The following is a 26,696-nucleotide window of genomic DNA, read 5'->3' as shown; positions in this document are numbered from 1 at the left end:
ATTTGACATTGCATCTGATAAGGGGTTAATAACCAAAATTTATAAGGAATTTGTAAAACTTAATACCAGGAAGACAAACAATCCAATCCAAAAATGGGCAAAAGAAATGAATAGACACTTCTCCAAAGAGGACACATAGATGGCCAATAGGCATATGAAAAAATGTTCAACATCACTAATGATTAGAGAAATACAAATTAAAACCACAATGAGATATCACCTCACACCAGTCAGAATGGCGCTCATCAATAAAACAACACAGAATAAGTGCTGGCGAGGATGTGGAGAACAGGGAACCCTCCTGCACTGCTGGTGGGAATGCAGACTGGTGCAGCCACTGTGGAAAACAGTATGGAGATTCCTCAAGAAGTTAAAAATCGAACTGCCTTTTGACCGAGCTATACCACTGTTAGGAATATACCCCAAGAACACCATAGCACTGTTTGAAAAGAAGAAATGCACCCCCATGTTTATGGCAGCATTGTTCACAATAGTAAAGATTTGGAAACAGCCCAAGTGTCCATCAGAGGATGAGTGGATTAAAAAGCTTTGGTATATATATACTATGGAATACTACTCAGCCATAAGAAATGATGACATAGGATCTTTTACAACAACATGGATGGGCCTTGATAACATTATACTCAGTGAAAGAAGTAAATCAGAAAAAACTAAGAACTATATGATTCCAAACATAGGTGGGACATAAAGATGAGACTCAGAGACATGGACAACAGTGTTGGGGTTACAGGTTGGGGGGAGGAGAGGGAGGGGGTTGGGGGAGGGGAGGGGCACAAAGATCATGGCTTTTCAGCATTTGCCATATTTCTCTTTTAATCTATAGACAGATAGCAAATATCTACGTATGGTGTTCCCACTATAAAGACTGCTGTCTTAGGGACAAATGCTGATGAACTATTTCAGCAGTTCCTCCTTCTTCAAAGACTTATATGTCAACATAGAGCTCCACGTATCATAGGACATACTCAAGCTCAATTCATGCTCCCTGGAGCTTTAACACAAGGGAATGCCCTTTTTTTCTCTCTTTTCTTTATTTTTTTGTTGTATTTTTTCTCTTATTTATTTATTTTTTGTATTTTTCTGAAGATGGAAATGGGGAGGCAGTCAGACAGACTCCCGCATGCGCCTTACCGGGATCTGCCTGGCATGCCTATCAGGGGGGGTTGCTCTGCCAATCTGGGGTGTAGCTCTGTTGCAACCAGAGCCATTCTAGCGACTGGGGCAGAGGCCATGGGGCCATCCTTAGTGCCTGGGGTGGCTTTGCTCCGGTGGAGCCTTGGCTGCGGGAGGGGAAGAGAGAGACGGAGAGGAGGGAGAGGGGGAGGGGTGGAGAAGTAGATGGGCGCTTCTCCTGTGTGCTCTGGCCGGGAATCAAACCCGGCAATTCTGCACACCAGGCCAATGACTCCTATGGGTCTACCATATCATGCTTTTTACTTAAAAAAAAAATTACATTTCTTTTGAATGCTGATGAACAGGAGACACCAAATCTTTTTTGCCTGCAAACTACTACCTTCTTTATTAGATCCAGCTAATAACACTGTTTTGTCTTTTTCCAAATAGCTCCAGATATATGAAAAAGATTTATATAGGCGGATGGGGATCCTCAAACCCCTCAGCGAGATCTTCTGAGCATGGCTTTTAAGATACCTAGAGGCAGAAAAAGCCCAATAGAGATCAGGGGAACTACCAGCTTTTAGGATACACCCTTAAAGGCTCCAACGCCCCAAAGCGGTCTCATAGGATGCCATCTGGGTCCTGCTTCAATAGTGGAAAGGAAGGTCATTGAGCTAAAGCCTGCCAGGCTTACATGCCTCTGCTGTGAGAAAACAGGGACACTGGAAGGTAGGCTTCCCCCTCGCTCCTCTAAGGGAGGGTTCAGTCTCTTCCAGCCCTGCTCCAGCCACCTATGACCTAACCTTGCCCAGAAACCTGGGGTTTGCCACTGAAGGCTGAAGGTGCCCAGGGCCGTCGGCCCCATCTACGACACTGTGGACGAGCCTAGGGTATTTCTTCCAAGAAGCAGGTAAACTGATCTCATTTGCACAAGGGCCACTTAACTATGTTTTACCTGAATAGTCAGGTTCTTTATTCTTCCCTCAAAGATCTCTGTTGTGGGTGTTGATAGTCCTATTTTCTGCTGCTTTGCTTAATATATAGTGTTTCCTTTATCCCTCCTACCTCAACGCCCCACTCATATTTCAGGCTGGGACCTACTCCTAATTTAGAGCTCTCTTTCCCCATTTTGCCAACTTGTATTATGAATTTACCTTTGCCACCCAGCTTAGTGTATCCCAAGGTTCTCTTTACCATGCCACAGTCGCAGAGCTCCAGGGAAAAGCAACCTGGTCTCAACTCTCCAGGCAGAGGAGAACAGAAGCTCCATATCCACGCATGCTGCAAATGGCTTTTCCAGTCTACCTGAATCATTACCAGTTAGAAGCAGCTGTCATTGGGACTTGGACATGAGCTGCAAAGTATAGAATGGTGACAACAATTCCAATGCCATGCGGACTTTTCCTATGTGGACTTTTCCTGGACTCCTGCTCCCTGTGACAGCTCCTAACAGACTGAACTGTGGTTGGGTTGCATTTTTCAGGGATTTGGCACGGTGATGGGGCCAATTTGGACTTGGTGAACATGTTAAGGACACTACTCTTTTATGGATTCTTGCTGTATTGGCCAAGAGTTTGCTTAAAGGCTTTTAATCACTGTAAAAAAATAGAAGACTGGATGAAGAAGATGGGGCACATATACACCATGGTATACTATTCAGCTAGAAGAAATGATGACATCGGCTCACTTACAGCAGAATGGTGGAATCTTGATAACATTATGCGGAGTGAAATAAGCGAATCAGAAAAAAAAAAGAACTGCAGGATTCCATACATTGGTGGGACATGGAAGCGAGACTAAGAGACATGGACAGTAGTGTGGTGGTTACAGGGGGTGGGGGGAGGGAAGGAGGGAGAGGGAAAGGGGGAAGGGTACAAAGAAAACTGGATAGAGGGTGACGGAGGACGATCTCTCTTTGGGTGACGGGTATGCAACAGAACTAAATGACAAGATAACTTGGAAATGTTTTCTTTGAATATATGTACCCTGATTTATTGATGTCACTCCATTAAAATAAAAATTTATTTATAAAAAAAAGTAGGCTCTGGGTTGCCTTTCATTCAGCATGGGCCATTGGGATGAGAAAGATCCAGAATGATATTTCAGTACATAGAGTATAGATGGATGGACACACAGACAGACAGAAGTAGATCTAGATAGTCTTGTTTCCTTTCCCCAGCACAAACTGGGATCATATAAGATATTTATAAGTAACACAGGTCATCTTTGCCACATAGAAGGCTAGAGTTCACAGCACTGATTACTTCTCATTATTTCTTTTGATCAAAGGCTAGTAGTGGTAGAATCGGTGTTAGGTAAACATATGTTTTCCCCCTTCAGCCTGATGCTGGAGGACTACTCCTCTTTTCTGGATGTATTAAGATAATCATTGCTGCTAAGAAAATAATGTATTTTTTTTATTGAAATGGCCAGATGGCGCTATGACTTTTACAAAGACATATGAGTATTTGGATACCAAGATCCACATGGCGTATTCTGATTACTGGGGAGTGTTTCAGCTGTCCTGACAGTTTTAGGCTATGGATAGGGGAGTCCTGCACGTACAAACACACCTTGTCCTGTTGCTCTGCTCCTTCTGAGTTGAAGTCAGCTTTCTGGCTTCTGTTAATTGTGTTCCTAAGAAAAGCAGTGAGCATCTGCTCATATTTATCTTTTACTTTTCTCACTTTATCTTATGCCTACAGGTAGGATGGAATTGGCTTGTAGAATGAGAAAAGGAGCCACCCTCATTATTCACCTGTTCATTCACACTCATTCATTCATCCTAGAGATATTTATTGAGCACCTACTCTGTGTTAAGTACTGTGATCAACAGGGTAAACCTTTGCCTTTAAGGAGTGTATGCTTGATGTATCCTTGATAGCTACAATAAACCAGCAGGTGGTCTAGGAATATCACATAGAGTCCTCTACTCAGCTTTGAGAATCAGAGAAGGTCCCTCAAGCAGGTGAATCTTGGGGACAAATAGAAGTAGTCCCAGAGGTGGTGGGAGGGAGGGGTTAGCGTTCAGGCAGGGAGCATTGCCTGAGTAAGGGCCCAGAGAAGATGTCAAAGCATTTTCAGAAAACTGTGACAGTTTTATTATTACAGGAGCACCGAGTATGAGAGTGGGTTTTTTATCATCCAGTATTGCTTTAAACACACACACGTGCACACAAACTAGACTAACCAAGAGGGAATATATTCTGGAATCCACTACAGGCCCCATCCCTTTCCATTGTTATAACCTATCCTGTTTATCTTATTACCTGCCTGGCTCCTGTAGGCATTTGAATTTGGAATCCTCCACCTCTGAACCTAGACCAAAGATCAAGTGCAAACCAAAGATCTTGTTACCATTATTGGTATGAGAGGAAAGGAGATTAGTTTTGATGGAACTATAAGACCAACCCAATGAAAGCTCTTACCTGTGAGATCAGACCAGCAGAATTAGTCACACATAAGAAGGGTCTTTTTTCTTAAAGAAAAAAATGGAGTATGAAGACAACTATTTATTGAGGTCCTATCATGTGCCAGGTGCTCTGCTAAGTTCTTGTTTTATCAGGATTTTCTATAAAAGATGATAGTAATTTAAAGAGATCATATGTTCATGTATGAAATTAAATTGAGAACTTATAAAGAGATTTTATGCATCTCAGAATATTTTATAGGAATGCCATTTTAATGTTCAGTGCAGTTAAATATTCACTATTAATTGAGGATCAATTATGCATTAGGTACTCAGCCACACTGGGGATACGAACGCTCAGGGCCCTGGCTTGGACACTGCTGGGGCTTCCTCACAGCATGGACAGTCATCTCTGTCTGGGCCTCTGAGCTGCCCAAGTTGAGTCACCCCAGGATTAAAGGGAAACCCTGAAAGAGTAAGTCAGAGTTTGTGACCTTGGCAAACTTTAACAGATTTGTACATTTAAGATGAGTCTGGCCCAAACCAACCCTTCACCTTCTTGGAATGCACATCTCGGCCACCAGGTAGCTCAGTAACGAAGGCCTGTGCTAGTGCACCAGGGGAACGTGATCTTCCCAGGCCGCTTCATATCAATAGTTTAGGGTTGTGATTACCTGTTTCACTGACTATAAAAAATAACTTTGTGGTGCTCACACAGAAGTGGAGCCAGAGCTGGCTTGCCTGTGCATGCTTGCATTTGGTGTGAGTCATGAGAAATGAGGGGATGTATTTATTTCCTTTGTAAGAAGGTTCTGAGTCAACCCTGAATCCCTGAACATGACCTAGCACAGTGCCTTAGGCAGACTGTTGCTCAATATTTGCTGACCCAATATTCGATTAACCAGATTATCTGCAAAGGAAGTGTGTCTTTGTTCAACCTGTCAGAGGCCCCTCTATTTGGAACTTTTGCCCATAAAGAACTATGTCAGGGAGTAAGGAACAGGTTGTGTTTATATAATACCCCTATTTCCCAGGTCTGACATCCAGGTCCAGACTGCAGCAAGCTTCCTGAACACGTGCTTCCTCCTCCTCTTCCCAGGCCCCTCCGCTGGCCCTGTTTGTTTTTCCCCTGCTCACATCTGGCAAGCATCACTGGACCCAGAACAAGAGAAGATTCCAGGTTCACCATCTGATCAGCTGCAGTTTTGAAGCTATCGAGGTAGGAGAGCCACAGGCACAAAATGATGGACCAGGAGGTAGGCCACCTTAGCACGAGAGAAAAGGCCCCGCCAGGGGAGAGGGCCTCCAGTTAATGATTTCAGGGAAGCAGAAGTAAGGACAAAGAGCAAAGCATGTGGGAGAACCAGGAGGACTTGGTTTGAGTTGCAAATGAGGTGGAGACAGAATTCTGAATTGCAAGCTCGGCAAGAGGTTCTTGTTCCATCTGTGAAAAACTGCTTGTTCAGTGGTAAGAGAAGCCAAGGGAGAAGATAGAGAAATACTCCGGAGTACTAATGGTAAAAGGAGGAGACTTAGAATGGCAAGTGGAAGAAAATGGAAAACCGAAGCAGTATCAAGGAGGGTGGCTTTCCCTGTTCTTATCAGACCACAGGTTCGCAGAAGGGACCTGTAGAAAGAAGCTGGACTGAACCGTGGGATGATGAGGTGGGTGGAGCACAGAGCAGCAGGGCACTCTGCCACAGCTTTCATGCCATGGGTCAGAGTAAGTGAGATGCAAATTCCGTGGCTACACAGTGAGTTGCCCAGGCGCCCAGCACTGTTGCTGAGCACTCCTCAGAGGTAACACTCCAAGGCAGACTTGGAACACTGCTCAGCAGTGCGCTGGACTCCTAGGACGCTGTTATTCCTTTGATCATCTGATAGCAGACTCTAATGTTTACCAGCTTCAGGGAGATCAGATCAGACCATTGTGATTTTGATTGAAACTAGCTCCAGCCAGCCAGACTGGGAATTTACTGCCTGAGCTGTTTCCCAACAGGGTCCTACTGGCAGAACCAGACATGATTGTTTCCTCGACTCTCAAGGCATGTTTACACTGACTTAATTTTTACTGTCAGCTTTCCAGTGAGAAGAGGGAGATTATAGTTTAAAGGTCAGCAGGTGAGCAGAAGGGGCCCTGTCCCACCGTTGGTGAGTGTGCCTGTGCTCCTGCATGAGGGCACTTTTCCATATGCAAATTGTTTTGTCCTGACCTGGTTGACAAGACCGGATTCCTTGTTTGTAGGCATAATGATGGTTGTTTGGCAGTTTCCTATTTTGTTTAATGTAAAGAAGGTACATCAACCTGCAGGGTTTTCTGGGCTAGAGGGCAAGGGATATTTACTGTCAACAGGAGAAAGACAAGGAGATATAAGAGATTGAGCTCACAGGGCATCTGGTTTTAGGGCAGAGCGTGAAAAGGTGGGGAGAAGCCAGCTGCAGGGCATTTCTGTCCTGAAGTGTTCGAGTGGGAAATTCAACTTGGAACTTGCACTTTGGCCAAACATCAGAGCTGAACAGAATAAAGTTAGGTTGGACTCAAATTCCACTTCATCAACTCTCCTTTATAAAATATTTTTTAATTCTCCCAAAGATGACAGATGAACGCTCACAATTTGGAAATAAGAATTTAAGTGAAGAGTTGAGAAGTCAAGTCTCCGGTCGAGGTGCACATTCCTGGCAAATCTAGCACAGAGAAACTATCAGGAGAGCTACCCACAGTGCTGCCCTTCACTCGGGAGCAAACCAGGACATTGCTGTCCTGCTCAGGACTGAAAAGGAAGCCATGAAATCCCTGGTTGCAGAAAACTTCAAAGACTGCCTGCTGGATAAGGTAAGGACCGATTCTGGTCTTTCCCTGCTCTCCTCTTCACCTGTCCTCACCATTCCTCACTTCTGTTCACTTCTCCTCACCCCTCCTCACCCCACCCCACCCCTCCTTACCCCACCTCATCTCTCCTCACCTCTACTCACCCATCCTCACCCCTCCTCAGCTCTACCTGCCCATCCTCACCCCTCCTCGCCCATCATCTCTACTCACCCCTCCTCGCCCTTCCTCACCTCTCATCTCTTCTCACCCCTCCTCACCCCTCCTCAGCTCTACCTGCCCATCCTCACCCCTCCTCACCCATCATCTCTACTCACCCTTCCTCGCCCTTCCTCACCTCTCATCTCTACTCATCCCTCCTCACCCCTCCTCACCTCTCCTCACCCCACCTCACCCCTCTTCACCTCTCCTCACCCCTACTCACCCCTCCTCATCCCTACTCACCCCTCCTCACCTCTCCTCATTCCTCCTCTTCTCTACTTACCCCTCCGTGCCCCTCCTCACACCTCCTTGCCCCTCTTCTCCCCTTCTCTCTCCTCCTCACCCCTCCTCACCTTTCCTCATCCCTCATTTATACTCACCCCTCTGCACCCCTCCTTGCCCCTCTTAACCCCTCTGCACCCCTCCTCGCCTCTCCTCACCCCTCCTCGCCTCTCCTTACCCCTCCTCATCTCTCCTCACCCCTCCTCACCCCTCCTCACCCCACCTCACCCCTCCACACCTTTCTACCCCCTTCAACCCCACCAACTTTGATTCAGAGTTCATTATCATAGTAATAAGTTGATTTTTTAGCAAAACCATTAAGAGAGAGAAATAGGGAAAACTTATTTATTGATTTTAGCAAGAGAGGGAGGGGAGGGGAGAGAGAGAAAGAGAGAGATACAGGAACATCAAGTTGCTCTTGTAAGTGCCCTGACCAGGGATCAAACCAGCAACCTCTGTGCTTCGGGACGATGCTCTAACCAACTGAGCTGTCCAGCCAGGGCTATTAGAGTATTTTTGAAATTTTTAAAAAATTTGTTACAACTACAAGGTAGGCAAAGTAGGTTTATAGTTGTGAGTACAAGAAACAGTTATTCTTGTATTATTATTTATTTATTATTGTATTATTTTCCATATGAACAACTGTAAACCTACTTTTGCCCAAGCCTGTTATTTCTAAATAGTGAGATTTTTAACATAGAAACCCAGATTTTTATCTTCTCTGGGGTGCGGGGGGGGGTGGATGTCAGGCTTTCTGGCAATTCACAGGTCCCAGTTTCTTGCTTGGCTGGAGCTACATGGCAGCAGCTCTCGAGTCTGACACCTACCCTGTACCCCTCTCTCCTGTAGTGTGCCCTCCCCCACCCTGGAGGGGTGTGTCTGCCACTCCTGCCCTACAGGGACTGTGTTCTGAGAAGATCTCAGGTTCCAGCACCCCCATCAGGGGAAATAGCCTCTTTCCACCCCCCTTTCCTGGTTCTTGGCCACTCTGCAGACTCAGCTCAGAGTCCACTTTCTCAAAAATTTCCCTGATGCCCCAGCACAAAACCTTTTTTTGCCTTCACAGGAACTGCCTTTGTAATTATTACTGATAACATTTATCTGACAATCAACTGTATATTGACTTCTGACACCTTTCTTGTTATTATTTGGGTGGTAACTTAAATATTGTTTTATTGTTTCTGCGTTTCTAGAGAGTCGTGGATATCTTTATTCCCCTTGACATTCACATGGTATATTTGCACACGTGTGGTCAGAATTATCTTCAGGGATCATTGAAGATAATACAAGGATACTGTACAGTGTGCTGGCAGGTTGAGGCCCATACAGGGTCTTGTTTAATCTAATCAGCAGCCATGTGATGCATGCATGTCACCTCCAGTTTTACAGAGGAGAGGGCAGAGGCTCATGTGCATTCAATGACTTGGTCAAAATCACACAGCTAGGTAGAGAAGATACTGAGGTATTAGCCTATTTTGTTTTTAAATTTTTCCATTGATTTGAGATAGAGGGGGTGGAGGAGAGAGAGAGAGGGAAAAAAAGCATCAACTTGTTGTTCTACTTAGTTCCATATCGTTGTGCACTTATTGGTTGCTTCTTGTACATGCTCTGACTCAGGACCGAACCCATGACCTAGGTGTGCCAGGATGACACTTTGTCTACTGTGCCATTATCCAGGGCTCAGCCTACTCTTTTTTTTTCACCCCAAAGCCATATTTCTTCTGCTGAGCCCCTCTATACATATCTCCATAAACACACAAGGAGCATCTGCTTTGTCAAAGTACTGTACCCAAAGTACAGGTCTGGGACGTGGCCTGCTAAGTGAAAGAGAAATTCTGGGCTCCAGCTAGCTTTAAGGTGGCCTATCCCACCTGCACATTCCGCCCATAACTCCAAAGGCAAAAGGAGTAATTGTGCAGACAGGCAAATCCTTAATATCCCCCATGGCTGACCATAGGGGCTGAAGTAGGATTTAAACAGGCAGTGGGGAGAGCAGAGGCGAGTTAGCTCTGATGAGAAGCATTTCACAGGAAGACCAGAGACAGAGGCTTTGAGCATGCACAGGGTTTGAGGCATGGAAGAGTACGGGAGACGCCGGCCAGGCTAAGGGAGCCCATTCAGCAGTGGGTGGGGAAAGCCTGTCTCCTCTGTAGGCATCACTGAATTTAAGTTTCCATCCCTTTCAGTTATCAACCCCTGGAAGACAGAGATGTGTCTGTCCTTTTAAAAAAGACAAACAAAAAAGGCCTGACCTGTTGTGGTGCAGTGGATCAAACATTGACCTGGAATGCTGAGGTTGCCGGTTCAAAACCCTGGGTTTGCCTGGTCAAGGCACATATGGGAGTTGATGCTTCCTGCTCCTCCCCCTTCTCTCTCTCTCTCTTTCTATCTCTCTCTCTTTGTCTCTTTTCTCTAAAATGAATAGAAATTTTAAAAAATTTAAAGAAAGGAAGAAAGTCCTGCTTTAAAAAGCAAACAAGAAAACCCTAAAAAACTGATTATTGGATTTAATGCAATTCCAGAATTAAAAGTCTGACTTCCTGCTGTTGAGAAGGAAGTTCTCAGCCTTTCTGAGAATTCAGTGGCATTCATCATGGATGACATTTGCACAGGTCACATGCTCAGGAACCTGGCCTGTGTGACATTTCATCCCTGGCATGCCATATAGTGCCATCTCTCTACCCCTCGCTCAAAGATGCACGTCTAAGTGCAAGTGAGTCAGAATGTTATTATAGGGAACAACCTTGATGTCTCAATAATTTATATTTGAAACAGTAAAAATTGTCCATAAACTTGAGCTATTAATAGTAGCAAATGACATGTGGGACAACAGTGTCACTCAGGGGGAGGGGGAAGTAGCCCAGGATGGGGACATGTACATGGGTATGGTCACATAGACATGCCCTGGAGACAGGGAGGCCACCAAACATGGACGGCACCCTTAATGAATGGGTGCATCTCACGACTAGTTTTGCATAAACTCTGCTTAATCAGAGTACCTGAATCTGACTGCTTACAAGTATAGCATAACTCACCCAGCTCAAAGGAAGGGTTGGATTAGCCTCAGTCCTCGAAATACTGAGAACTTTCCTGTTTGAGAATACTATTTCCCAATCACTCTACCTGCAATGTTCCATTTAATTAACCCTTGTATTATTTTCTCCTGCTACTCCAGATCAGACTTCTGGGCCCTGAACTTCTCCAGTGTCTGCTAATCTACTAAACTGGCTTTGTCCATCCTCTGCCCAGGCTGGAGAACATGGCCTTCTGCTGAAACACTCCCTTATCTGTCCCCAGATCTCGCCCAGCGAACTCGAGTCATAGCACCTCAACTGTTACCTTTGGTGCTGGAGAACACCTTACCACTGAGGTCCTTGCATTCCACAGCCTCATGGGCCCACCTACAGCCTCCTGGGCCCTCCCACAGCCTCCTGGGCCCACCCACAGCCTCCTGGGCCCACACACAGCTGTCTTGGTCACTGCCTAGCATCTTATACAGGTGCTCAGACCACCTCTCATTCCTTAAAGAAGCTATTTCCAAACTCTTGTCACCCTGAGGTCCCCTCCCTCCCACCTGCACCCCCCCCCCATTCTCAGCACATTGTCTCCTGCTCTATGAGAGACTGGAAATCAGACAGCAAAGTTCTCCTGTTCCTGCCATCCCCTGCCCTCTTCTCTGTGTTTGCGCAATATTTCTCTCCTTCGACACCCCGCGGTGGATTTCTCCCAGGCTTCTGCGTTTGCTTACCTCTTCCTGGCTGGGAAACTCTTACTCTGTGGCTCTGCCCTCTGCTGCCTCTCCCTTCTTCACGGGCTCTTTTCTGTCAGTGTTTACACATGTTCGAACCTGCCCGTCATTTTGAAAAAGCCTGTGGGTGTCCTTGTTTGCTTGTACCCTTCCTGGAGGAGTCACTCACCTCTGTCTTGCTCGTCTCCCGTCCCTCTTAACCCTCTTTGCTGGCTGCACGCCCAGCAAGTCCCTGCACACTGATCCTCTCCCAGTTGCCAAAGCCTGTGGACATTGTTCAGGCTTTATCTTACTTGGCCATTTACTGTTGACTTTGTCTTGAAATTCTTCTTCCTTTATGTTCAAGACCTCTCACTGTTTACTCCCCCACCTCCCCATCCTCTTCCAAGGCAATCTCTGCTCCAATGACATAGGAACTATTGTTCTCCCCTGTGCTCCTCAGGCTGGATGTCTGCCATCCTCTCTTTCTAGAACAATCTTGCTGCCCTCCTCTTTCCAGCTAACTCCTACTAACCTGTCGAGATACAGCTCCGATATGCAGTGCCTCCAGGGCAGGCATGCCAGGCTCCAAACCAGATGAAGTTCCCTCTCATGTACCCAGAGCGTCCTGTGCAAACGTGTACTGAGCCCTAGATGGTCATGATTTTAGTTTCCAGTTTGTCTTGTCATCCCATCTGTATGCGTCTTCACAACATGCATGCCTAGAAGCTGGCATGGAGTGGCTAGCCAACAAAAATTGGCCAAATGGAGTGGAATCGGAACACCCAAAAGTCCTACACTGGAGAGGACCCGATATCACGGGCTTTTAAAGGCGGTTTTCCTTTTTCTTTTTTTCGGCAAATGACCTTTACCTCTGTGACCACGCACTCTCTCCATGGTCACATTCTGGGAGGTACAGAGTCCTGGTCGTGTACAGTGCTCAGGAAAGGTACCTTTGTCCCTTTTCTCATGATGAATAGAGTGGGATGAATATATAGGGTTGAGGGGGAGGTGGCAAAAAGAAGTAAAAAGCTACTATAGACGTGACCATTGTTATATTGAAGGTCAGTGAAGACACATGAATTTTGAAAAGGCAACTTAAGTCTATCATATATTTCCAATGAGACTGTAAGCTTGTTAAGGTCAGAGACTTAGCTATGTCTCTTATTACTCTTAGGATTCTTGAGTGTCTTAGTAATTAATTCTTCAAAATCAGTCCTCTGTGTGGGGGGATATGTACAGATAAAATAGGTTTCAAGGTGCCTTGTTGTACCCGATGATACTCTCCCCTTCCCTTAAGTTCTATACTTATGTCTGTCTTCCCCACTATTCTTAAGTTCATGGCCATGTCTGTGTTATTATTGCTGTGCCTTAGCAGGGAACAGAGTGCCTAGCACATAGCTAAATAAATACTAATTGATGAATTGATTCTGTATGTAACATACAGCACGTGTGCAAATAAATGCACATGTGTACTTGTGTTTTATGGCCACACTAGTTGGCTTGTTGGTTGGTGGGAGGTGTGAGATCTCAGGTTACTGGATAGATTAGTGACTTCATTTAGAAAAACTGAAATCTCTTTGACTAGGGTTCTTTTTTCTTGTCCAGTCTATGGGTGTCTAAACCTACTCTGGAACGTGTAGAAACAGCCATTATGCAGGTCAGTGCGTGGCTTGGTCAGGGGCACCTCTCAGTGGGAGACAGCTGTATGCTAGCCTTCAGGCATGTCCTGAGCAAAGTACAAAGTAACAATGAGTTCCTCTATTTCAAAGAAAAATTTATAGGCTCTTCTCATCCAAAATTCATTTGGATTTTTCTGTCTCTGCTGTAGTTTTCCAAAAATTCCCTTGTGTTTCCCACAAATATCTATTTCCCTAAACATTAAATATTTCTTAAGACAGTGGTTTTCAACTTCCAGATCATGGACTGCTGCCAGTCCCTGAAATTTCTGGCAGACCAACACGGCTCTGTGGACTGGCAGTTCAAAACCACTGTCTTCAGGTATGTATATTTAGGTGTTTGGTTTATGTGGGTATTTTCCAGTTTGGGAGATTTGCTGTGCTGAGGGAGAAGAAATGCTTGCATGCCCTCGCAGCTCGAGGAGAGCTGAGTTCTGAGGAGGAGGGAGCCATCGTTTCCTGACACAAGCGGGAAATAGTCGCTGCATGTTTTCAGGCATTTAACTGTTGAATATTGGCCCGTGTTAAACTGTTTCATATTCACCCACCTGGCCAGCGGGTGTGGCCATCCCATTACATTAGAGACTCACCACAGTTCACAAAACTGCGTGATGATCTGTCCCTGCCATCCTTCCCGAACTCACCTCCTGTTACCCTACTTTTCCAGGCACCAGCCCCCGTGGCACCCTTGCTGGCCCTCGAGCTCTGTCAGGTGTGCTCCCTGCTTCAGGGGCCTTGGAATTCGCTTCCCCCAGCTGTCATTGGGGCTCACTCAAATGTCATCTCCTTTGAGGTGACGTCCCTGGCCACTTTACACTCTAATTCAAAATAGCAGCCCCTTTACTTTCTAATCCTGTATTCTAGTTTATTTTTCTTCATGGATTTAGCATACCTGATAGCACATTATACACAAACATGATTCATGTATATACATACATATGTATATGTGTGTACATAATACATATATATATATATACATATATATGTATTATGTATTTTCAGCTAGAGGGTCAGTATCTCTCTCTTATTCTCTGTTGAGCCCCAGCACCTAGATGGGCACCCACCATATGGCAGGTACTAGGTAACTATTGAATGAATGCTTCTATTCTAGAAGTGAACATGGAAACACTGAGGAGTAAAATCAATCCTAAATTCATCTCTCTTGGAGTTCCTGGCAAGGCAGAATTTTTTGAGCCTCACTCCTTTGGTCACCCTCACTGTGTCCGTTCCATCACCTTTCATCAGTCCTGGGGGCCGGCCCCTGAAGTAACCTCTGTGCTGCTCCCCGCCTGCCAGGTGGACACGCGGCGCCAGCAGGTTTCCCAGACTGTGGAGGAGGTGCAGAAAGTCATCTACCACCTGACCACAGAAATCAGCAACCAGGACATCCGATTCCAAGCTATCCCTTACTCCTTTGCACACAATGGGAACATTAAGGTGAGCGTGTCTCACTGTCTCTGGGTTCCCACCCAGAGAAACGGCAGTGGGCGGGACTCAGTATGTGACACGCACTCACTGTGCTACAAATGCTAATAATACTTCCTGTTTCCCATTTACAGACTTATTTGAGCCTTCAAATTCCTACTTTCTAGATGGTAAAAATTGAGACTTAGGAAAGTCAAATGACTTGATCGGTCATATTAGGCACTGCAGCCAGAACTCATACTGGGGCCCCTGATTCCACAGCACATGCCACTATAGCAATTAATGTTTAGTGGAGCACCTGTTCATTTATTAAGCAACTGCTTACTAGATTGGGGACTGGGCAGAGGGAACCCAGGGCATTGTTTCGAAAATAGATGAAAGTGATAGTCTGTGGGTGGCAGGTGGGGGAACGACGGAAGTGGAAAAGGTGGCCATTAGAAATTGCAGGAGCAGCCTTATAACCCCTGTGCCTGCTGAGAAACCCCAGAGCTATAAAACACCAGGGCCAGTGTGTAACAACTGGCATTCACACATCACTGTGGTGTGGGCAAAGCTGTTCTCACGAAGGTGATCTCACTCAAACCTGCAAACAATCTTGTGGCACAGACATTAGGGTTCTGTTCCTTTTAGAGATGAGAGAGGTGAGGCCCTGTATTATTCTGAGTCCCCGTGCTCCTTTAGCTTGATTTTTCTTATATGACATGTAAGATTTCCTTTCATTTGTATTAAACTTATATGTATTCATGTCCTTTTTCTCACACTAGACTAAGTCCCTCATTTGCAAGTTTCATGTTTATTGATTGCTCCATTTCTAGCCCTCGGCGTGGTGTGTGGTCTGCGGTAGACACTTAGCTTCTGTTGAATGAATGAATGAATGCATGAGTATAATAATTAGTATATGAATAAAAGACCATTGCTGGTCTAGTATATTTCAGGGTTGGTGGGCATAGGGACTACCTGTAAAATTCTGAGACTTGTGCATTTTCAAACAGAGTCAGGTCTTAGTAAACTCACCCCAGGATAGAAATTGTGAAAGTAGATTGGATCCTGGAATGTCAGAACGTGATCTGCCCATCTCTACTACCACTTAAACTAGACAGAAGTAAATCAGGAGTAGGAATAGAAACCTAACATCATTTTTCCCAGATCTATATTCTAGGAAATTTCATTCTCCCCATAAAATCAGGTGTCTCCTAAAGAACCAGACTTCAAGTCTGGTTTATTCCTTTTTCTGCAGATTCATGAAACCAAAAGCTCAGCGAGTTACTCTACCTGCTTGAAGCATTACAGTGGGTTAGTTGCTACAGGCGTGTGCAAATGCCTGTCCACCTTGTCACATTCCTGAGGGCTGAGTGGGTAATTGAGCTGCCTGGCTCAATAGGTTGGCTCCAGATGACTTCTGTTACCTCCCAAGTCTATGAACTCACACTCCCTCTCTTTTCTTTCTTGACCCCAGGTTCTGGCCCCTAGCCAGTTCCTTGTGACAGTCCCAGTGAGAGGCCTGGCCGGGTACCGGGAGACCAGGGAGCAGTGCTGGCGGTACTACAGCCTACAGGGCACCAGGCTCCTCTGCCCCTTGCGGAGCCCAGAGGGCCTCGAGCAGTGGCTGGAGGTGCAGCAGTTTATGAAGAGCCTGTGGCAGTGGCACGAGGCAGATGTGAACATCGAGGGAGACATTGTGCCTGCCAAGGTTCTCCAGGTGTTCCGAAAGCTTGTAGAAAACGCAGTTGAAACCTGTCACCTGTCAGGTGAGTGGATCAAGAAAAGTACAAGGGAAATTGTAGGCATTTCCTTTTTCTTAACAAAACTCTGCTTGAGTGTCACCTGTTATGTTATAATTTATATCACATATTATGATGACATAAATTCAGACGAAAATCATGTGCTCTTTCCACTTATCCAGTCCCCATCACGTGAATCAGTTCTTTATTCTGCATCACACATGGAAGAACTTAATTCACACAACACAGATGCACACCTGTGGATTTCAGTAGCTCACTACTCTGGCGTCGATATGAGAGACTTTAGGTCATGCAGCATTTCCAAAATATTAGCTTAAGAACTTAGGTACTTTTTTCAGAAAGCAAGTTATTCATAAACCTCAGACCTTTATTAGCTCATTTCTATGATAATACCCCCACAACCTCCTGCAGTACCCCAGCATTCTAAGATGGCACATTTGGAAACCACCAACTTTTACCAAACACAAAGTCCAGAAACCATGAAGAACTGATTAAGTCCAACAACCCCCAAATCTGGAACTACAGTCCCATGTGGCATGTGTACTTACTTGCCAAATGTAGACACACATTTGTTTGCCCCTAGTAAAAAGATGAACGTCCAACTGGAAAAAATCCTGGCTAATTCCCTTAGTTACACAAAAGTATTTATAAACCAGTAAGAAAAACATATGAGCAAACCAATAGAAATAATGACCAAAAAAAAAAATGACCATGATTCATAGAAAAAGAATATAAATGGCTAATAAAAATAAGAAAAAATGTCCCATCTAACATGTATTTCCAGAAATGTACATTAAAGCGCCTAACAGATTGGCAGAGATGAAAACATCTGATCATGCTCAGTGCAAAGGTGGTATGGTCAAACACATTTTCTTGGAAGTGTAAATGGGTGCCTACTTTTTAAAGGGAAACTCATCCACTTGCAGTTTTATAATGTGATTACTTGGCAATTCAGTAATTCCAGTTCCAGAAATAGATTCCTACACATACACAAAGAAATATGCACAAAGATAGCCACTGTTATAGGCTTTGTAATAGCAAATAGCTCAATGTGATCTAAATGACTAACAAAGGAAAACTGACTCAGAAAACCATGTGTCAGCCTGGTGGTGTACTATACAGCCTCGAAAAAGAGGCACATGTCCAAACAGAGCTATGGAAAATGCCTGTGCTGGATAATTAAGTAAAAAGCCAAGGCTGAACAATACATGATTCTGTTTGTACAGAAAGAAACGGATTTCTATTTGCATTTCCTTGCCTAGACATAAGAATTGTGGAAGGTTTAATGGATTGTTACCATGGAGAGGATGCTTTCATGGATTAATTTAACACTCATAGCACCCCAATAAAATAAGAATTATTCTTCTATCTGTTTAACAAGTGAAGAAAATCAGATGTAGTGAGATTAGGTAATATACAAGCAGGTCGCACACTAAGTGAAGGAGCAGATGTGGGCCAGACAGGCCAGTTCCCGCATGCACTGACCTGTTCACTCGGCGACACTGTCAGCAGTGAAAGTGGGTCTACTCTAAGAGATCCATACTGGGCGGGGATGAGGACATGCCTTCAGTAAATAAAACTGAAGTGCCAGGCGTTGTCATGTTCCTGTCTGGGCGGCTCCAATGAGATGCAGACAATAGGCTCTTTCTCACAGCCCAGCCAAGAAGAAGAATGTTCTCCTTTGGAACAGCGACATACTCTGAATGAGGGAGCTTCTGTTCGCCTCTCTGAGCCAAGAAAAGCAAAATAATAGATTCTGATCCAAGAGGCTCATCCTTCTCCATGATGAAAGCAAACAAAAAAAGACTGTGCATCCTTTGAAAGATGGAGGAATTGGAAATGGGTTCTAGTATATGAGCTGGAAAACTTGACCAAATGCATCCCTTTTCTCTCCCTCTCTTTGCCTGGTAGGAAAATAATGACATATGGGTTCTTTTTTGCTCTTTTCTTCTAATTAAGCCAGTGGCTGTGCCACACTTGGAAGTGTTTTATGATTATGAGAGTTTGTGATAATAAATACATCTGAGTTGAGGATGGGTTAGTGGGCAGTGGGAAGAAATTCCACCTGAGAGCCTGAGATTCAGATAAGACACAGGTCACACTGAATGCCACCAAAGGCCAGTGACCAAGGTCGGGATGACTGGGTGGAATGAGGGGGACAGAAGAGTGGCTGGATTCCATTTTACATTTACAGTAGCAGACACTACTGTTTGTATTCAGTGTCTCCTTCTTTCAGTTGAGCCTTCTGAAAAGAATCAATTAATTTAGAAGAAACGGTGCCATAACGGCCTTGGGGCAGAGAGGAGAAAGAGAAAAGAAAAGCCCACCAACCACGAGATTTTTCTAGCAATGCATCTATCAATATTTTTTTGGCTAATGGTCTACTTGTGGCATAAAGTAACCCCCACCCTTGACATGCCTCACCAATTGCAAGGAGCTGGTCAGAGTCACTGCTCCCAGATTCCTTCTTTGAATGCTTTTACTGAGCCTGTTCATCATTTCCCACCAGGAAAGGTCAGCATGGTAACAAACAGCACTGCAATTCGTGTTACCATGGAAACATCCAAAGGTCAGGTGGAGATAGAGCTGGCCCCCGAAGTGGAGATCCCCACCGCCTGGTCCAGGAAAGCCCGGTGGCCTCGATGTCTGACGCGCTGGCCCCCCCCAGAGAGAGTGAAGTGCATCAAGGTACCAGGAGGCAGGGCCCCGGCTCAGCAGAGCACAGGCCTCACAGCTTCCCCAGCCGCAGCGCCGCTGACCGCCGACCCGCCTCGGACGGAAAACTGAGGTTTCACTAGGTCAGCGGTTCTCCACGCGTGGGCCCCAGAACCAGCAGTGGCACCTGAGGACCTGTTAGACATGCAGGTGCCTGGGCCGCACTCTAGAACTGCTGACTGAGGCTCAGCGGGCGGGGCCGGCCACCTGGGTTTTAGCAAGCCCACCAGGTGATTCTGGTGCAGGTTCAAGCTGGAGAAGCCCTGCCTGGAGGAGGTGCATACGGCCTCAGTGAATAACTGCCCAGGTGCAAGAGGGCTCGCCCTGAGGCTCCCACTGCCCCCACCCCCAGTGGGACGCACTGCCTGCCTGGCGATAGGTCCCCCAGACTAGTAGACTGCTTCGGAGATGTCTTTCTGCTCTGGCGAGTGCTGTCCTCATCTCCCGTTGTTTCTCTCTCCTTTCAGTCCTTTGGATTCTCCTTGCTGGCCCGCTCCGATTACCACTGGCAGCGGAGCTTCCTGCAGGCTGAGCAGGTGCTGCTGGGGCAGCTGGATGAAGATGGCGGCTGCCGCCGGCAGTGCCTGCAGGCCTTGCGGCAGATGAAGGAGGATGTCTGGTGTCCCGGGAAGCGGCCTGTCATCACGGCCCACCACCTGCAGGTGAGCGTGAGGGCTGGAGGCAGCTGCGGTTGGGTAGGTCCCCCCAGTGTCTGGTGCTGGGCCTGGCAGAGCCACGCAGAGGGGCCTGTGGGTGTATGTGATGAAGTCAGGATGGGGCTCCAGTGTCCATATTTGCCATCTCACGAATTGTCACTCTTTATGGAGAGAGATATACCAGGCTGTGAGCGTGTCTACCATCACCCTTGGTGGTGGTGGTGGTGGTGGTGGGGGTTTCTTCCACCCTCTCCCTTCCCTTTTCCATTTCCCCTTTTATCCCTTTTGTTCTTTTATGTCTCTCCTTCTTTTGGTTCCTCTGTCTCTTTCTACCTCTCCACTTCTTTTATTTCACTCAACAAACCAGAACCCTGTGTGCCAGAAACCCTGCTGAGCTTTAGAAATGATTACAACAGGTGGCCTACCCTTGAGAAATCTCATCTGGTGAAATCTTGTGAGTTGCTCATACCTCATAAATTTATGTTTTCCTTCGTGTTTTGACTCAGTCTACACCCTAGTCCAAGTGCAGCCACTCACGCACACTCATGTGCATGCATGCCCCTCACAGAGGAGGAAACCAGGAGATGTTCGAGTTAGCAGGGGAATGTCACTGTGAACCTGGGCTTTCCAGCTCCAGCAGCAGGCATGGACTTTCCCTTGCCCTGCCCGCGCCTGCTTCCCCTTGCCCCAAACCCAGCCTTGCACATTCACAAATGCATTCACTCCCTCATTGTTTATTGAGCTAACTATGAGCCAGACACCTGCCCCCGCACCTGCTGTGTGCTCAACCCATGGAGGTACGTGGTGGACAGACATGGGTCCTCTTCATGGTCTAGTAGGGGAAACAGGCATTGATCAGGCCTTTTGCAAGTGCATGTGGAATCTCACGATGCAGGGAGCATTAGGGGGAAGAAGAAGGTTGCTCTGTGAGGGCTTAGAGCAGCAGAACCCAACCCAAACCGGGGAACCAGGGTGCTCCTCTGGAGAGGTGGCCTTTGGTCACACTCTCAACTCTGCTTTCTCAAATTTTGGACCACACCTGGTGAACTAGATGCTCATGTACCCCTGCAGGCAGCACACTGGGGTTGGGAGGTACCGGACTCTTAGCTGTGCCAGCCTACCTGGTATCCGTTGGGAGCTTCAGCCTTTCTCCCTGACTTTACACGCAGGTGAGCACGGGTCTCTGGGGTCATCATCACCTGTCTCTGTGGTGGTGGTGCTTTCCCTGCATGCTCCTACCTGTGCCTCCTCTCATTCAATGGACCATTTTCTAGGCCCGTGTTACTCTCTCAGCTCTAATGTAATCTATTTAAAGGCAAGTACCATGGTGGTCTTAATGACCATTGCCATTTCTCCCAATACTATGTACCTAGTAGTTGCTCAGTGAGTACTTATTGATCAAATGAATGAATGACTTCACATCTTACTCAACTTCCCCCTCTCACAAAATCATTAGTCTTTGCTTTGCTTTCTTATCTTTGCTGATAATTTGTCCTCCTTGGTCTGCCTGGAAATTTGTTAATATCTCATTTGCATATACTGAGACCTTTCTCTGGAGTTTCTACATTCTTTTTTTAATTGATTAATATTAGAGAAGGGGAGGAGAGAGGAATATAAATTCTGTTGTTTCACGTATTTGTGCACTCATTGGTTGATTCCTCTATGTGCTCTGACCAGGGATCAGACCTGCAACCTTGGTGTGTTGGGGTGGCTCTCTACCACCTGAGCCACCTGGTCGGGCCAAACCTCACAGTCCTAACCACTGATGTCATTGCTTCACAACCAGGATGGACAGAAACACTCTAAGTAGCATTAGTGTTTTAGGCAAGATTGAATAGGGCCACTGTAGGTCCCCAGCCTTGACTGGTCCCAAAAACCGCATCCTGCCTGTGGATCTCTTTCACTCCAGCTGCTTCTAAATCAACTAGAGAGTTTTAGGGCAACTCCTTAAAGGTTCTTGGCTTCAGTCCCTATCCCACCTACTTAGCACAGTAAAATTGTACCTTCTCAAGAATGGGCATTAAAAGGGAGTTGTATGTTGTGAAGGGGTGGGACAAATAGAAACAGCTCTGCCTCCCCCTCTAGCCGCCCACCCTTGGTCAAAGGGCAGGGTTCTCTCACGTTTACACAGTGGGATGGACATGGGTGGTAAGAGTGTGGTGTGATCCCTGATGATGGTTTGATTGTGCAAGATCTTGCCATGTCTTTCATCTGGGTAAAGAGGAAGAGACTGGGTTTTTGCAAACAGCCAGTCCTGGTCACCTCACCTTAAGTCTGACACTGTTCTGTAGGGTCCTCATTTCCTCTCCAAATAGGCTCTCCCCTAAAGCAATTTCATGTGAAGTAAGAGCTTATCTTTCATTGGCTTATTCATTTCTAAAACCCACCCAAAGGCACAGGGCCTGGATTATAATAGGCTTAACTGCTTCACTTTGCTTAGTGAGAGAAAAGGTTACTGCAGGAGAAAAATGAATACATTTTTGTGTGTCTAGGTTATCTTGACTAGCATGGAATTATCTCCAACTCATTTACTCCAAACAATTTAATCTAAATCAAAACATATTTAATATCTTGCTGTGAATCTCAAACTGTTCTTTTACATTTTAGTAAAGACTGTATTTTAAAAGTACTCAACAGCTAACTTATAACATTAGTTAATTCATTATTTCACTTAGCCAATAAACGTTTCTTCAGTGCCTCCCAAAGGCCAGCCCCTCTGCTAGGTGCTGGTGACACAATAGTGAATAAGAACAAGTCTAGTCCTCTGATGTCATGGAGTTTACAGTTTAATAGGGATTACATAAACAAACATGAAGATGACTACTACTGGGATCATTGTTGCTTATGAGAAATAAGAGGCAGAGACGATGTCTCATGAGTGTCAAAGGGAAATCTGACCTGAAGAATGAGTTTCCCGGACAAAGAAGGGAAGGAAGTAGGCTCCATGCAGGAGGATGTAATGAGGCCAGAATGGCTGGAAGGAGAAGCCAGGGACAGGTGAGGCTGGGAAGGAAGGTTGGGAACAAATCTTGTAAACCAAACTACGTTAAGGATTATATTTTTAATTCACAGTGGGAAGACTTGGAGGTACTTTAGATAAGAAACTTAGGTGGATTTATATTTCAAAATGAATATGTTGACTTCACTGTGGATGGTGACAGATTGGAGGGAGACAAAAACAGGTGCTGACCGAGGCCCGGGGGAGATGTGTTAGGGGAGGGTGGTGAGATTGGGGGTAAGGAAAAGTGGGCAGACTGGAGAACTACTTGGGCAGCAGGATTGGCAGGACTTGATCGGGGTTGATGAGGGAGGGGCTGACTCCTAGGTTGTGTCTGGTATAACAGGCTGAGTGAACCACTGTGGAGGCACACCAGGTTTGTGGGGCAAGGCTGTGAGTTCAGTTTGGATGTGTTGATGGATGACTTTCTGGTTTTCAAGAAATGCCAAATAAAAAAGTCAGTGGAGAATTCCGGGCTGGGAAAAGAGAATTGGGAGTCACCTACATCTCATGGAAATTAAAGCTACTGTTATGGAAGGAAGCTATAGTAAGAGGGCCAAGCACTAAGAAACTGCAACATATAAAGGCAGGTAAAGGAGGAGCCTGCCAAGGAATAGCTGTAGTGGTGGGAGAAACCCAGAGGGTGTGACAGCCTGGAAGCCAAGTGAAGGATAACTCAAGAGAGATGGTGTGGAGGAGAGAGGGTCAGATTCTGCTGAGAAGTTGGGGGAAGCGAGGGCTGGAGGCTGTGGGTTTAGCAACATGCAGATCCTAGACCTTCATGAGAGCCATTTTTGAGGGCTGACAGCAGGAGAATCTACTGGACTGAGGCTGGGAATCAGAGCAGAGGAAATGACAGAGAATTATAATGATTGTTTGGAGAAACCTGGGTTTGCAGAAGGGAGAGTTAGGGCAGGAGGTGTGGAGTTAGGGAGCAGGAGAGCTTTGAACAGGTTTAAACGCCAGTGAGGAAGAGGGAGATAGGTCACATCCAGTTTCTGGGAGGAGAGGGATTCCGCAGGCTAGGAGAGTGAGGATGCAGAGAGGCAGAGGGGTGGCTGCATGTGTGGGTGGGGCCTTCTGGTCTGCAGACGTGAGGGTTTCTGTTCTCCCTTTGCCTAAAGTAGAGGCAAAGGCATCTGCCAGGGCTGGGAGTCGGCTTCAAGGGAGTTGTGACCATTAGAAATGTCAGTGAAGAGGGAATGAATGAGCTAAGAGGCTGGAGGAGACCAGAGGACAAGGCTGAGAATGCACTGAGGCTGGGGGATCAGGGACTCAGGGCAGAACCAACTGCCTCCTTCCATGGTCGTGGGAGCTCAGTGTTTCTGAAGATGCTGTCCTCAGTGGCCTGAACGATGTCTGACCCCCTCCTCCTTCTGCAGACAGTACTCTTTTGGACCTGTGAGAAGTATCCCCATGCAAAGGACTGGCAGGTCTTCAGCACAGGCATCCTACGCCTGGCGAAGAAGCTGCACAAGTGTGTGAGCCAGCACTTTCTGAAGCACTTCTTCGTGCCAAGCAGCAACCTCCTTCAGTACGCCAATTTGGCTGACCTGGACGCGGTGGCCCACAGACTGGCCATCTTCCTCAAGGACCCCCAGAGCAGCCTGCCTTGAGGCTGTGCCAGCCTGGGGGCTCGTGGACATGCCATTCTGGCTTGACCTCTGGGGATTTTTCTGGTCAGATGCCAAGTTCCTGCCCAGGAGGAAAGCTAGGTACAGCAGAGAAATTTACATCTGCCCAGTGGCACGTCAGAAGGAAAACTGTGCCCTTCCTGGAGCCAAGCAAGCATTTCAGCCCTCACTAGCTACCTCTCTTGGGGACAGCTCACATCAAGCTTCCCCAAGCCACAGATCGCAAACTGGTGACAGTTCTGTTTCCCTCGCTCAGGTACTGTTGGTCTGACAGGGATGATGGAGACAGAACCCCTGGAAGGTCAGGGTCAGCCTGCTGCTCAGCCACGGTGCTCCAGCCACTGACCACGGGTTCGTTATTTTTCCATTTGTAAAATGGGACTGTGATATGCCTCCCTGAGGCAGGGCTGTGAGCCTGGGGGACTGTGCTGGTGCCCCTTCTAGGAGAAGGCATTGGATCAACACTAAGTGTTAGTGGTTGGTCAGGAGCCCATGTGTGCATCCTGGGTCAAGACCTAACCACAGACTAAGCCATTATGTCTGATGCGTTAGCATGCATGTGTGTCCCCCCAGCTCGAGGTGAATGGTTCTGTCTGCGTCCCTGGTGTCCTATAAATAAAGAGATTTTGATGACAAGTGTCAGTCAAAGCTGAAAGGGCAGCTCTGTTTCCCTCCTTGACCCCAGCCACCAGCCTCTCCCTGCTGGCCATGCCGTGGGTCAGGGACCGGACTGCCTTGTATTTATGGAAGAACTTGGTTCTATGAGCTGCATGGAACAACTTGGGTGTCACTCACCTCTCAGCACCTTCCTTTGCTCACTTCATTCATTCACGCACTCGTTCGGTGGTAAATATGTGCTCCTCAGGCACTGGGCATGCAACAAAGAGCAAGGTGGACTGGACTTGCTGGCGGAGTGTGCCTAGTGGTGGAGACAGGAAAGGAACAGAAGATAAGTAAACACGATTATTATGAATTATAAAAGTGCCCTGGAGGAAATAAACAGAACACTGAAATAGAGCCCCAGAGAGAGCCTAGAAGAATAAAAATGCAAACAACCAAAGGGGAAGGAAAGGGAGCCAAGGGCAGACTTGGAGGGGCTGCAGTCAGAGCACTTGGCCTTGGAAAACTGGTAAGGAATTTGTACTTTATTCTAAAATCACAGATGTGCATTTGGCTTCTTCTGGTGTCATGGTTTGATTTGCATTTTATTTATTTTTTATTTTATTTTTACAGAGACAGTGTGGGATGGATAGGGACAGACAGGAACAGAGAGATGAGAAGCATAAATCATCAGTTTTTCATTGCAACATCTTAGTTGTTCATTGATTGCTTTCTCATATGTGCCTTGACCGCAGGCCTTCAGCAGACCGAGTGACCCCTTGCTTGAGCCACCGACCTTGGGTCCAAGCTCGTGAGCTTTTGCTCAAACCAGATGAGCCTGTGCTCAAGCTGGCGACCTCGGGGTCTCGAACCTGGGTCATCTGCATTTCAGTTTCATGCTCTATCCACTGCACCACTGCCTGGTCAGGATGATTTGCATTTTAAATATCCATTCTAGTGTCTGCATAAAAAGGGGCTGGGCTCACACAAGGGTGGGGGGGGGGGAGCACGGAAGGCACTCTAGCCTACAGTTTGAGTTCCACGAGGTCCTGAGGCCACACATCCTGTGCAGCACCTTCACAAGGAATTCTGGGAGATCTTGGTGAGCTCACTGCTTTCTTCTGGCATGTATTTACTGTTTCTCAATCCAAGGAAATCCTTTATTACTTAGAATATTTTCCCAAATATATAATTTTGTGAAATTCCTAAAAGTATGAACTGATTTTTTTAAAAAAAGAAAAGTCATGTTTGAAAATAAAAAACAATTATTTATACAAAAATATTTTAGCCAAATGGTGGGGTCTCTGGGCTATCACATGGTTTTAAAATGTTGGAAAAATTTTATTTCCAAGCATACAGTTAGTTTATAGTTTTGAAAACATGAACTGATGGGCAAACCAATGTTCTGTTAAATCATTAAAACTTGCATTCAAGTTCTCAGAGTCTTGGATCTTGGGAAACATTTTAGAGAAGGTGGCAGAAACAGCAAGTGTTTAAAATTTTAATGATTAATACAGCTGACGCAAGTTTCAAAACATCTCTGCAGTCACAGAATGCCAAAAAGTGTAAGATGAATGTGTGCATGTGTTTGGAGAGGGCGGGACTGACATACTCTACAGCTGATTCCAGTGGTTGCTCCCCCTTTCAGTGGAGATCTGTGGTTT

The 26,696-nt window shown here is 46.2% G+C and overlaps 1 protein-coding gene across 9 annotated transcripts; it reads left to right on the top strand.

Moving 5' to 3' along the window:
- The first annotated feature begins 4,994 nt into the window (after positions 1 to 4,994).
- Positions 4,995 to 26,415, top strand: MAB21L3 (mab-21 like 3). Of its 9 annotated transcripts, XM_066268199.1 has the most exons (9): positions 4,995 to 5,021; positions 5,646 to 5,765; positions 6,546 to 6,667; positions 7,140 to 7,379; positions 14,559 to 14,699; positions 16,144 to 16,435; positions 18,939 to 19,117; positions 19,612 to 19,806; positions 24,181 to 26,412. In XM_066268199.1, the coding sequence occupies exons 4-9, from the start codon at positions 7,332 to 7,334 to the stop codon at positions 24,412 to 24,414; spliced, it is 1,089 nt and encodes a 362-aa protein (XP_066124296.1). In that variant the 5' UTR covers positions 4,995 to 5,021; positions 5,646 to 5,765; positions 6,546 to 6,667; positions 7,140 to 7,331; the 3' UTR covers positions 24,415 to 26,412. The 9 variants fall into 9 exon arrangements, 8 of the variants coding, with proteins under 8 accessions (XP_066124296.1, XP_066124300.1, XP_066124299.1 ...); XM_066268203.1 differs by lacking the exon at positions 6,546 to 6,667 and having other exon boundaries at positions 5,002 to 5,021; XR_010730382.1 differs by lacking the exons at positions 4,995 to 5,021; positions 5,646 to 5,765; positions 6,546 to 6,667 and adding exons at positions 6,025 to 6,211; positions 20,872 to 20,969 and having other exon boundaries at positions 24,181 to 24,232.
- Positions 26,416 to 26,696: the final 281 nt, after the last annotated feature.

This window comes from Saccopteryx bilineata, chromosome 3, assembly GCF_036850765.1.
Source record: "Saccopteryx bilineata isolate mSacBil1 chromosome 3, mSacBil1_pri_phased_curated, whole genome shotgun sequence".
Lineage (NCBI taxonomy): Eukaryota > Metazoa > Chordata > Mammalia > Chiroptera > Emballonuridae > Saccopteryx > Saccopteryx bilineata.
This window is presented reverse-complemented; position numbering and strand designations above follow the sequence as displayed.